The following is a 12,557-nucleotide window of genomic DNA, read 5'->3' on the forward strand; positions in this document are numbered from 1 at the left end:
AGGCACAATGAGGGCCCTCAAGGATGTCTTTATCCTAATCCCTGGAACCTGTAAACATGCTACCTTACATGGCAGAAGGGATTCTGCAGATGTGACTAAGTTAAGCCTCCTGACGTGAGGAGAGTAACCCAAACTATCCAGGTGGGCTCAGTGTGACCACAGGGATCACTAAAGGAGAGAGGCAGGCAGGCCTGAGTCAGAGAAGGCGAGGTTGGTAGGATGTGCGGCCACAGACCGAGGAATGGTGGCAGTTCCAGAAGCAGGAAAAGGCACAGAAGCCCCTTCCACAAGGAACTAAGCCCTGCCAACCTCCAGACCTGGAAGGGAATAAATTTGTGTTGATGTGTTAAGTTATTAATTTTGGGGTAATTTGTTATGGCAGCCGTAGGAAACTAATGCCTCAGCTTCTAAGGTGGTCAATAAATATCAGCTCCCTCCTTTCCCTGAACTCATCCAGGTGTTCACAAGGTGGGAAAAGGGTGGTCACAAACTATGTGAAAAGAATGATGTGAAACAATGCAAAAGCTGCCACGAAGAAGTGCAAGACAAGGTAGGAAGGGAAGGCCCCGTGGTCTGACAGGCTCAGTGGTAGGAGTAACAGATGAACTAGACTTCAAGAACAGGGGACATGAGTGGGCCTAAAGAAGGGAGTGGAAAACAGCCTGGGGTTGGGGGATGAGGGGAGACCCCAAAGGCCAGGGGGCAAGAGAGGGGTGAGTCACAGAGCAAGCTGTGTTAGTGCCCCCTCTCCCCCATCTCCTGGCTGCACAGGTGGACCTGTCTTCCTAGGGAAAGCTGATCCCACCGCTTCCTTATCAAGGTGCTTCACGATCCTCTCAAGAGGGAGGGGTCTCTGAGAAACAGAACTCCTGTAAGATAGAAGCTGACACCACATAAGTGTTCAAGGGCATTAGCATTAGCATAGGTGCTATGATGTGAACACAGGTGACAGGGCGAGTATCAGTGAGAGATCCCAGCACCAATCCTGAGGCTCCAACCAACTCCTGAACCACAGACGGGGCTGGAAGAGCTCCTATAACAGCACTGCAGGGCAGTTGTGGGCCCTAGTCCGGCTCCAAAGTGATGCCAGAGGCCCAGAGCTCAGCCTTGACCACCTCCCTTCCTGTGATCTCATCCCTCCCAGAGCTATGAGTGCATATGTGCATGACTCCCACGTTTCCATTCATAGCCAGGGCTCGGGCTCAACTCCACATTCCCATTGCCAACTGCCTGCTTACCGTCCTCACTTGGGTATCTGACAGACCTCTCAGACTCACTGTGTCCAAGACGGAGCTCTGATGTCTCACTCCTTTCTTCCAGGTACTCTGGCCAAAAGCCCCGGGGTCATTGTTGACTCCTCTCTCCCACACCCCACAGTAATGTGCCCGAGAATCCCATTGCCTCTACCTTCAAAGTACATCCTCTATCAGACCACTCCTCACCACCCCCATGGCCCCCCCGCCCCCGAGTCCAAGCCACCACCATCTCCTGTCTGAGCAGCCACAGCCCCCACGAACCTGTTTCCAGCACTGCCCCCGTCTGTTCTAGCACTGTGGCCAGAGAAGCCGTTCAAACGGCAAATTGGGTATCTCTGCTTAAAACTCTGAAATGGTGCCCCACCTCACTCAGAGTAAAACCCCAGTCCTAGAATGGCTGTGTACCCCACTCCGTCCAGCCTCTCCTTCCTGCACCTATGGCCTCCTATCCTGAACTCTTCCCTATCTGTTGGTTTACAGGAGACCCCAGCCTCCCTTTAGTTCTGCAAATGCATCAGGCATGCTCTCAACTCAGGATTTTTGTTTTAGCTGAATTCCCTCCCAATCTTCGGTCTTTGCCTCCTTTGTCCTCAATGAGGCTTACCCTGAAGTTGTAGGCTGTACTGTGTCCCTCTTCCCAAATTCGTATTTTAAGTCCCAACCCTCAGTACCTCAGAATGTGACTGTGTTTGGAGAAGACATGGTCTTGAAAGAGGTTATCAAGGTTAAATGAGGTCATTAGGGTGGGTCCTAACCAATGTGACTCGTGTCTTTGTAAAAAGACGAGATTAGGACACAGATACAGTGCGATGACTGTGGGAAGATGGCAGTCTACAAGCCAAGGAGAGGCCTTAGAGAAAATCAACCCTGTCGACATCTTGATCGTGTACTTCCAGCCTCCAGAAATGTGAAACAATACACTTCTCCTGTTTAAGCCACCCAGTCTGTGTTACTTTGTGTGGCATCCCTAGCAAAATAATACACCTGCCCACATTTAATTGCATCTTGCCCTTTCCTCCTAGGTCTGGTCCTTATTCTGCTATAACTTTTCCCCTCACAGTATTCCCCTCACTGCTAACATGTGTCTAGAAATCATACTTCACTTACAGTTCAGATCTTCTCTTAACCCACGTGAGCTGCATTAAGGGCAGGACTCTTTCCATTGTTCACTGCTGTACCTCAAGCTCCTCCAGCAGTGCAAAGCCGCAGGTGCTCAGTGACTATCTAATGGGTGAGTGAAGTAAGGCTCTTTCACAGCTTGGGTCTCAGCACTCGATGTGTGTTTGTGATGTGTGACTTCAGAGAAGGCTGCTTAAGTTAAGAATAGAAAATGATTTCACTAGGCTGGCCCTAGGGGCCACACAATAAATGAAAGAGAAAGAAAATCTTAGTTTCTTCTCTACTCTCTCCATCTAACATCCCACAACCCTCACCCTCACCCTCACTTTCCAAGTGGTCTGGGAAATACGCCAGTTAATAGCAGGATTTCTCTACTCAGGCCAAAACCCTGGAGAATGGTCCTGGGCTTCTCTCTTCCCCTGCACAAAACCCTATTTTTTCTACAGCTCTGTCCATGCCTCAGGTCATGTCTCTAGCCGGGGGCCCTCACTACCAGCCTCCGGCGTGCTCTCCCTGCGGCCAGGGAGGTACCGCAGATGCTCTCACGAGTCACAAGTGCTCATTCCCCGACACCCTGCGACCCCCTCCCCGCCCACACACGCCCACACACACCCGAGTCACAAGTGCTCATTCCCCGACACCCTGCCCCCCCCCCCACGCCTGCGCGGTCATGCCCTTCTATTTGTTCCTATTCTGCACTCCCCTACAGGGCATTTTATGAGGCTTGAGCATGGGGCCCTGTCCCTAGCCCAGGGCACAGTGCTTGGCACAAAGCTCACGCCCCAAACTTAATTTGCTGATTATCTCTTTCCTTGCTCCTCATGGTGTGTCCCGGAGGGCTGGGGAGAGGGAGGCGGCATGCGGCTGGTTTCACTATGGCGCAAGGCTCCCGTCCCCGCTGCGATCCGGTGCACACTCACCTTGGCCGAGACGCCCCTCCAGCTGCAGAAAGCTTCGTAGGCGGTGCGCACGGCGGCGCGGGCCTCGGGCACCCCGCAGTCGGCCACCATGCCCAGCTCGGCGCCGCTGGCCGGGTCGTGCACCGGGAAGGCGGCGGCGGCCGGAAGCCAGCGGCCGCCCACGAAGCCGTCTGTGCGCAGCAGCGCCGCAGAGAGGCCCGCCGAATCCCCAGCGTAGCCGCGGCCCCGGGTCCGGAGGCGCGCGGCCCGGCAGCTCCGCAGCCGCAGGCAGGTCGCCATGGTCCGGGGGCGGCGACAGCGGCCGGAAGCAGGCAAGCGAGCGCGCGCACCCGAGGGCTGGGGCCGGGAGCCGCGCGAGGAGCCGGTCGGCGGCGGCGCGCTGGGGAGGCGGGCCCGGGCTGAAGGTTGCGGATACGCCGAGCAGCGCCCTCTCCCCGCGCGCTTGCGCCGCGCCGCCGTGCTGGACCCCCGACCTCATCCTGAGCGCCGCGCAGTGCCCTCCCTGCGCCACCCGGGAAGGGCTGGGACGGGGGATGGGCAGGCCCGCCGGGAGATGTGTCTGCGGACCGTGCCTTTACCCCTAGCGAGTGTTCATGTTTAACGATTTCCTAGCCTCTGACCTTGGCAGGAGAACTACTTCTTCCTCCCGCCATCCCTCCAAACCCGCATCCCCCGCTACTGGAATTTGCTTCGTCCATGGAGCGCCTGTGTCCGTCCCAGCTGCAAAGTGCATGATCGCGTGTCTTCACCGCCACAGCAGCTGCGCATTTATGGTTTGGGGGCGAGGTTCTCTGAGGGGGCGAAGTGTGGCCCCAGTCTGCTGCTGCCCGATGCCCTTCTGGGTGTATGTCTAGGTGTTGTCTGTAGTACTCGGGAACAAGGAATGCCCCTCATCCGTAACGGCGCCTTTGGATACAGACTGGGATCCAAACTCATAATTCCTGGTCAACAAGCTGTGTGATCTTTGACAAAGTACTTAAAACCTCAGTCCTCCCATTGCACGATAGGTTTGTTGTGAGATAATGTTTAATGCTCAATACAGTTGCTGCGTTGTACTCAGTACAAAGTTCAAAATCATACGAGCTGCTCTAGGTCAAGCCACTAGTAAGATTAAAATTAAGCACCAACTAGTCAATGCGACCATTTACGAATCCATCAAGATGTAACCACAATTGGACATGGCTTAAAACACAGCAGCAGCAAGGAATCTTCAACTTTAATGAGAATAAAAATTAAAATAGCAGGCCTATACTCAAGAGTCCGTAAGTTCACACTTCCATGCATGGAGCCCAACTCTGCATTGGTTTACCATAGTAGGTCTCAGCATATTTTCCCTTCAACATTCCTACTGAGTTGAGAGTCTCTTGCAGGCTTTTCCAGAGCTGTGGGCTCTTCACCTTTTTATAGGATGTTGGATTTGGATCTGTAAAATGCCCAGGCAGTAAATTTTTACCTTGAGTAATACTGCCTCAGCAAAACACAATCTTGAGTTAGTCACATCTGGCAAAAGTGGAACAGCGGAGTTTCACCTTTTGTGTATGTTAATTCACTATTTCCTTCCGTATTTTATTAAGGGAACTGGAGAGAGAGGAAGTCCTGGTAGCAAGAGGGCTGCCAGGTGGATATCACACTCAAGACTGGGGAGCTGGCACGCTTCCTTCTACCGGCTGCAGAGGGAGTTCTACTGACAGCTGATGTCCACAGCTTTGGGGAGATAGTTCTGTTGTTGTTGAGGAAACTGAGGCCCAAAAAAGTGAAGACAGTGGTGGCTGCTCTCTTGATCCACAGTTAGCCTGCTTATCTTTTTAAGGTTCCATTTCAAACAGTACTCAGCTGACTTCTGTTAGGCACAGTGGGCCCAATGACTAGGAGCCCACAGTACTTTCAGGGGCACCCGAAAAGTTTAGTTTCTTCTAAAATTGTAAGGAAAATAATGAACTTTTAGTAACTACAAATTAATATTTATACCAATACAGATGTAAAAAGCATAATGTTTTTAATTTTTATGAAGGAAGGGGCCCCCAAAGGCAAAAGTGCCTAAGGCCTGGGAAATTCATGATGTCACCCTTCCTTTCCACCATGGTTTTGTGCCCTGTGCAAGTCCGCATTTGGAGTAGGAACATTGCCTCCTGGTTCCTGTGTTATTTCTAGGCTGCCCTGATGCCCCCCCAAGTCCTGCTGGGTGCTCACCAGGGTCTCCAAGGACAAGTCCACCAGGTGGCAGGGATCTTCCTTTCTCCTCAGCCTGCCCTCCACCTCCTAATTCTCATCTTTCTCCATGTCTCCCTCATTTGCTGTAAAGAACCATGATGGCAGCAACACATTAGACCTAAGTTTATAGAACACTAGCCCAGATAAAACATACCAGCTGATGGCCTATGGCCTAAAGGCAGTCAGGAGTAGCTGGGCCCAGTGCCCTCAAACTTGAGGCAGAGCTTTGGGATTCTTTTCCCTGGGCTTGCAGGTGGCTGAGCTAAGGTTACAGAGGAAACTCGGCAGACACTGAAGGGCCTCTGATCATCCCATCTTCTATTCTTCTCTTCCATTTGGCTAACCTGAGGATGAATACCATTTCCTCCCACTCTTTCAGGATCTCCCTTCTTGTTTTTAAGGTGTAATATGCACAATTAGGGTTTTAAGATCACCATCATTTCCATAGTCCAACCCAATTTTCCCCATGGAATAAATGCTATAGATTGGATACTTCATGACAAGTATATTCTGACCCTAGTACTTTCTGAATCTTTGTTTCTTAGTCCAGAAACTCTGCCCGCTCCCCTATACCAAGCAGAATAGGCATTTTTGCTTGGGCTGCAGGAATCTGACCATGCAACAATCTGGATAAACCCTATGAGAATAGTGTAGGGAAAATGGAAGTTCCATGGCCAGGATCTCACCTGACCCTAATATAGTTGCCCATTGTGCGTCTGCAATGCTCACTGGTGATTTCTTATGGTATCAAGAGCATTGAATCTCTCAAAAGACATGCTTGCACTCTTGTGGCACTGAGCTGTTATTGACTTTATATAAAGAGTGCCACCCAGTGTTCTGGGGCTGCGAGGCAGTGGAGAGGCCCAGCTTGCTTGTGCAGACTGCCCGGGAGGCAGATGGGATTCTAATGCTTGACCTACCACCACGGTGTAAGACCTTTTACCCCAAAAACGTTCCGTTGTCATTTTTCGGTCTCAGCCAATCCAGAGTGAACTTGCCCGGGTCTGAAACCCTCAGGTGAGACAAACAGCCGGAAGTAGAGACACCAGAAGTGGTTGCTCTTGTGTAATCACATGCAAATGTCAGTATCTGTTGCCAAACACTGAAAGAGAAGCCGGTACCAGCTGATCATCATAAAAGCTTTCCCAGCCTCGGAGCTTTCAGAGGCTGAGGAAGTAGAGCAACCTGTTTTTGTGTGGAAAGGATGCATAAGAGATCAGCTCTTGTAAGGTGAGTCGGTCCAGTGTATTGGGTATCAATATTGACGGGTGATTTTTTTTTTTTTTTGGGTGATTCTTTTTTAAGAAAGCAAAGAATATTTGGACACAACTTTGCTTGTGCCTTTGTTCAAATTTCATGTTAAAAACAAACCCAGAGAAAACCTTGGTCAGAAGATAGCAATGCTTCCACCTACAGGCACTTAGATTTCAGCTTATTGCTCATTTCCTCTCCCAGGTGGAGTTCGATTGTTGGTCTGGTGAAGTTAAACAGTAATTAACAGTTGACTTTACTGGAAAATGTTATTATTTTGAAATGAGGCTTGGTTTTCTGTGTCGGTGACCTGCGGAGAGGGAAAGCAGTGCGTCTGGGCCTGGGTTTCGGTCTCTGCGCTGCCCCAGCTCTGTGCATTCTCGACGCCAGAGGAGCAGAGAGTAATCAGAGCATGTCTGCTTTCAGGTTCTGGGCTGGGCTGCTGATTACTCTGGGTTCTCTCTGCTCTAGAGGTTCACCGTGTGGCATTTCAACACATGTAGAAATAGGTAAGTGCTGGTGATTTCTTATGGTATCAAGGGCATTGAATCTCTCAAAAGACATTAAGGAGAAAATTTAAAGTCTTTCTCATGTATTGATGAAAGTTCCCCTGCTGCAGTGAGGGGGTCCCTGGCTATTTCTCTGGATGGGAAAATAATGAGTTGGGAAAACTAGAGGCTGCCATGAAGCAGAAGAATTGATAGGACAAGAGGAGAGAGATGGGTAGGATATGACAGCATGAGGAACTTACTGCTGCTATTTTATATTGCCAAGCATATGTAAATAGCCACACCTGGCCATGGGAGTGGGTCCCCTGAATCAAGTGTTTTGAAAGTGGTTGGCTTCAGGGAGGGCAAGAAAGCAAAGGGGTTTGGATAGTCATTGGTGTTAGAGGAGCCCAGAATGATGACAGGAGTTGTGGAGGGCAGAGTACCTGTGTCCGCCAGCTCAGGGCTGAAGGCAGTTATCTGGACATATGGTAGCAAATGGTAGCACAAAGATTTGGTTCTTGTGTGAAGTGTATTTGTAATTTTTTTTAACTTAGAGGAAATATGAGCCAATTTGTAACATAATTAGTTATGATTATGTTGTATGGCAATTTTCGGATTAATTTCAGATATTCTTGACATCTGGTTTCCTTTAGATGAAAATAATAACAATATTATAGTTTTGCCTGCAGAATAGTTTTGTATTGTTTTGTACCTCCAGAAGGTACAAAGCACAACAAAATTACAAATAAAATATGAACATTTATTTGTGTAAAATAGACCTAGATCTTGAGTTCTGGTTGGTAACAACCTTATGATCACAGAATTTTACCATTTGAAGGGGTACTAAAGGTCACTGAGTCCAATTATCTTTTATTTTACATATCAGGACATTGATCTTAGGGCTTTTTATAGCTAACCTGCTTGTGGCCTGGCCTAGAATTACATTTCTTGATAGATAGTCCAATGGTCTTTCCCAAAACATTTATTGCTAAAATGAAGAAGACAGAGAATAATTGAAAAGAGAATCAGACTTAGGTTCTAGTACCAGCTCTGCTGTAAACTTGATGTGTGACTCTGAATAATGTACTTTCTCTTTCAATTCCTCTTCTGTAAAATGAGCGGTTTTCCATAAAAACCTCTTCTTAGTGAATTCTGAAGTATCTTCCAACTGTTAAGTTATTAGAAATTGAGATTGCTAAAATTACAGAAGTGGGCTGAAGAGGAACAAATATAAATGGAAATATTCTAGTTTTTAATCCTTAGAATTTAAACATTTACATAAAAATTTAATAATCCGAAAATTGCTTGCCTTTCTTCAGTAGGTACCAAAGGTCCTAATAAATTAATATATTAAAACTATACTTTAAACTAAGTATTTTATTATATATTATATATAATGCTTATGTGAAGATAATTGAAGGCAATTCCAAACTGCACAGATTTTAGAGATGTTTATGTAAAGGAGACAGCTCTAAAATTTGAAATTTTTTTCAAACTAAAATGATTTTATAAATATCTCGGTTCACATTTTCACTTCTTATATAGAGCCCGTGTGGAAGGTTGACACTGTGTGAATGAGTTAGAATTGGCCTCACTCAGTCATTCGGAAATCACTGGCATCCTACATACAGGTTATTTGTGTGGGCTGTGAACTTGTCTCTTATGTTATCAACACTTGTAGTAGTGGCTGTATTTTTTTTGTTGTATGAATTAAAAAATTGGATGTGATTCACAGTAGAAATAAGGTATCACTTTGAATGTGTCTTTACAAGGAATGTTCATCTTCCTGTTGATTCTAAGAAGATTCAGGGTATGAATGGGTATGTGGGTAGAGCAGGCAAACTTCTGAGATTTTATTTTTGTCCTTCTAAAGTGGCCCAATAATGAAAAAAACAGTTGAGGATCATTGATTCAATCCATGCTTAGGCCCTGTATCACATTTCCTACCTAGATTTATCTATCTCAGTGGACTGTTGAGGGAAAATATGATGACAGCTCTGTTCATTGTATCAGCCATAGTGTTTGTCACTTAGCACTTATTTTCTGTGATTCTCCCAAGAAACCTGTATGATGGGTATTGTTTACTTAATTTTACATAGGGGGGGACTGAAGCCTAGAGAGGTTAAGCAACTTACTCTGGGTCATAGAGCCAGTTCTGAAACCTTATATCACCATGCAAACTTTATTTGTATTATAACAATATAAATATTGTACAAATCTAATTATGCCTAATGAAAATTACAAGTGTACACTTAATTTTCATTTCCCACTTCTTTGATGGTTAAAGTGACGAAATTACATATTTTCCTTTTAAAATTATCTCTAGTAAGTTCTGTTTTTAGTTATAGTTGAACTTAAATGACTTACGTATTTATTTCTCTCAGGACACAGAGCTCTGGAGTTTCTTCACCTTCAGGGTGCGAGTGTTAACTACAAAGAGGTATAAAGTTTAATTTTTCTTTTATTCCTGTGCATTAATTTTCTTCCATAGCTGTCAAACAAAGGTCCTAACATATTTAAACAGTAATTTTAAGACTCATTTTATGTCTTTATAAAACATTAATATTTGGGGTTAAAAGGTGTATGGCCCCTCCAATGCTACTTGAACGTTATATATATTGAACTAGTATCATTGAAATATTTTAGTGATCATAATTTGAAAAATTTTGAGAATTTTTTAAATGGTACATCTTTTATTTTTATAAAGAGCAGTCATATCTGAGATAAATCATTTGTTTTCCACTTCTTGTCTCTGTGTGTTATATACAAAACATGTCACAACAAGGAGAAGGAAATATTTATACGGAAGTATGCTTTGAGATGCTTCTTTCAACTTCTCCCTTCTGTATTCTTCGTAGGACTCTGGCTTGCCTTTCAGCCATTCTCAAATTAGTTGAACCCATTCTGACTCTCTATACTACATCTAGTTCTATAGCTAAATTATACATTGTAACAAAGATGATTCTTAAATACTTACATTTGATAAGAGTGGTTAATCTCCACCCAGGACATCAGAATTGGATCAAATTATTGCCAGGGAATCTTGATACTCTAAGTATGGAAAGCAGGAAGATAAAATAACTGAAATCTACTACATCCTCAAACCACTTTTAGGCATGAATTTCAACTTCCTTACTCACCAGTTCAACAGCATTTATATTTGATTCTTTTCCATGTTGAACCTGATAGAAAGTAGTCAGGAAAGAAGAAGTGAAGTAAGAATCTGCCTAATTCATCACATGAGCAATCCAGTCCTGAGTGTGTGGAGTGATTTGCCGGTAGAGCTACTCAAGCTCGAATCATTAACTTAACTTAAAATATTTTAAATGGACACAGATACTTCCCCTCAGCAACAGTCCTGTGCAAAAACTGACACCCTCATTGGAAATAACTAAGTGCTCTGAGAGCTTACACTTCCCACTTTTAACTTACGAAGATAAATAGGGATTACTTTACCTCGGACAGTATTATCATATGCCTTTTCGAAGACTGATGATCTTTTTATATCTCCATATGTGGGAATCCTCTTTCTCCCTACTGACCTCTGCTCTTTGACTTGGGAACTCATTGGTATTGTTTGGTTAAGTGATACAGAGGGAAGTCATCTGAAGGATGCTAGCTGGCTATACAGGTGGATCTCTGCAGGCTGCCAATATTTTGGCAAGCTCTGCACATTCAGGGTCTGAATTTTGATGGTTCTGGGATTATCTTTTGATAGTATATCCAGAGGTGACTGTACTTCAAAGATGTTGACTTACACTAACTAAATGAATAAGAGGTTAATGCATAGAGATGAGAAAATCAGTTTATTAACTTATGAGAGCTATAAGAAGCAAGCTGACCTCACATTGGTGGTCATTATTTCCCTGACATTTACTTCCTTTCTATAAGAATAAATAGAATGTGGTGCGTTTACCATGGAATCAGAGCGGTAGTAGTTATTTGTTTAGTTGCTGTCTCCTCGTTGCCCTGCTTCTTCCTCCCCACTCATAATACAGTTTTTTTCTTTTCTAATTAGAAAACTAAAAGAAATTTTATTGTTTTTAAAAAAATGAGAGATAACCAGTGTTAACACTTGGTTTTATGTCATCCTATGTATTTTCCCTGCATTTATTAGCACTTAAAAAAAATTACACACTATTTTGTAACTTGATGTTTTTCCTTTCACATATTGTTGATATATTTACATGTCAATAGAAATCTTCATAATGATTTTAACAATTATACATTTTTCTGTTATCTAGAAGGTACCATAATTTATTTAACTAATTCTCTATTTTAACTTTATTTTGCAGTAACTTGAAATAGAAAACTTGAAAAACTAAACAAATAATTCCGGCATGCCTTTTACCCAGTTTCCCCAGTTGTTGACAGCTTATCATATTTGCCTTTTCATCTTCTGTTTATATATATTGATTTTTCAATGAACTATTTGAGAGTTAGTTGCTTATTATCCTTTAACACATTGTGTATAAAAACAAGGACACATATATATCACAATATAATAATCACAAGCAAGAAATCAACATTGAAATAGCACTCTCACCCAATCCTTAGGTCTCATTCAAATTTTACCAGTTGTCTCAATAAGATTTTTATGATTCCAGGACCATTTCAGGATTATGTGTTGTATATGTCAGTTCTTTTTAATCTCCTCCAACCTAGAACTGTTCCTCATGCCTAGACTGTCTATAATGATCTTGATATTTTACAAGTCCAGTAACTGTGTAGAATGTACCTTATTTTGATTTCTTCTGGTGATTCCTCATGATAGATTCTCCTGGAGATTATTTTTTGACAGAAATATCATAGAACATTGAAGTGAGGCTGTATTCTTCTCATTAAATCATGTCAGAAGGCACACAATATAATCCTGGACCATTTCCAGTGATGTTAACTTTTGTTTCAGCTATTTTATTTTTCAGTTCTAAAATTTCCATTTGCTTCTTTTTATCTTCTGTTTCTTTGCTGAGACTTGTTTGTTTCAAGTGTATTTCTAATTGTTTTCTAAGTTTTTTGTTGGTGGCTGCTTTGAAATGTTTGTCATAATGCTAAGATTTCTGCCATCTCAGTGTTGGCATCTACTGATTATCTTTTTTCATTCCTTTTGAGATCTTCCTGGTTTTTGGTATGATGAGTTATCTTTGACTGAAACCTGGACATTCTAGGTATTACATTATTAGACTTTGTATCTTATGTACATTTTCTGTTTCAGTTGACTTCTGGCAGTGAAAGGGGTAGGGAGACTTCTGTTAACTGGGAGTAGAAGTCAAGGTTTTCCACTGGGCCTCCACTAATACCCCCTGGCT

The 12,557-nt window shown here is 44.1% G+C and overlaps 2 protein-coding genes across 7 annotated transcripts in view; one reads left to right on the forward strand and one right to left on the reverse strand.

The window, feature by feature from the left end:
- Positions 1–3,739, reverse strand: part of ALDH5A1 (aldehyde dehydrogenase 5 family member A1) — a 42,526-nt gene extending 38,787 nt beyond the window's left edge. Inside the window, exon 1 of one of the 4 annotated variants that reach the window (XR_005030133.2) lies at positions 3,296–3,617. Coding sequence is in view for 3 of the 4 variants with exons in the window: in XM_036911663.2 (XP_036767558.2) it covers positions 3,296–3,574 (279 nt within the window). In the remaining variant the exon portion in view is untranslated. Of the gene's footprint in view, positions 1–3,295 lie in introns of all 4 variants that reach the window. The other 3 variants (XM_036911663.2, XM_036911661.2, XM_036911662.2) reach the window with 3 other exon arrangements.
- GPLD1 (glycosylphosphatidylinositol specific phospholipase D1) overlaps positions 3,739–12,557 on the forward strand; it is a 113,756-nt gene continuing 104,937 nt past the window's right edge. For 2 of the 3 annotated variants that reach the window (XR_008994466.1, XM_036911655.2), the window contains exons 1-4: positions 3,739–4,068; positions 6,485–6,736; positions 7,184–7,266; positions 9,633–9,688. Coding sequence is in view for 2 of the 3 variants with exons in the window: in XM_036911655.2 (XP_036767550.2) it covers positions 6,711–6,736; positions 7,184–7,266; positions 9,633–9,688 (165 nt within the window). In the remaining variant the exon portion in view is untranslated. Of the gene's footprint in view, positions 4,069–6,484; positions 6,737–6,832; positions 7,267–9,632; positions 9,689–12,557 lie in introns of those variants that run through there. The other variant, XM_036911657.2, reaches the window with a different exon arrangement.

This window comes from Manis pentadactyla, chromosome 16 (genome assembly GCF_030020395.1).
Source record: "Manis pentadactyla isolate mManPen7 chromosome 16, mManPen7.hap1, whole genome shotgun sequence".
NCBI lineage: Eukaryota > Metazoa > Chordata > Mammalia > Pholidota > Manidae > Manis > Manis pentadactyla.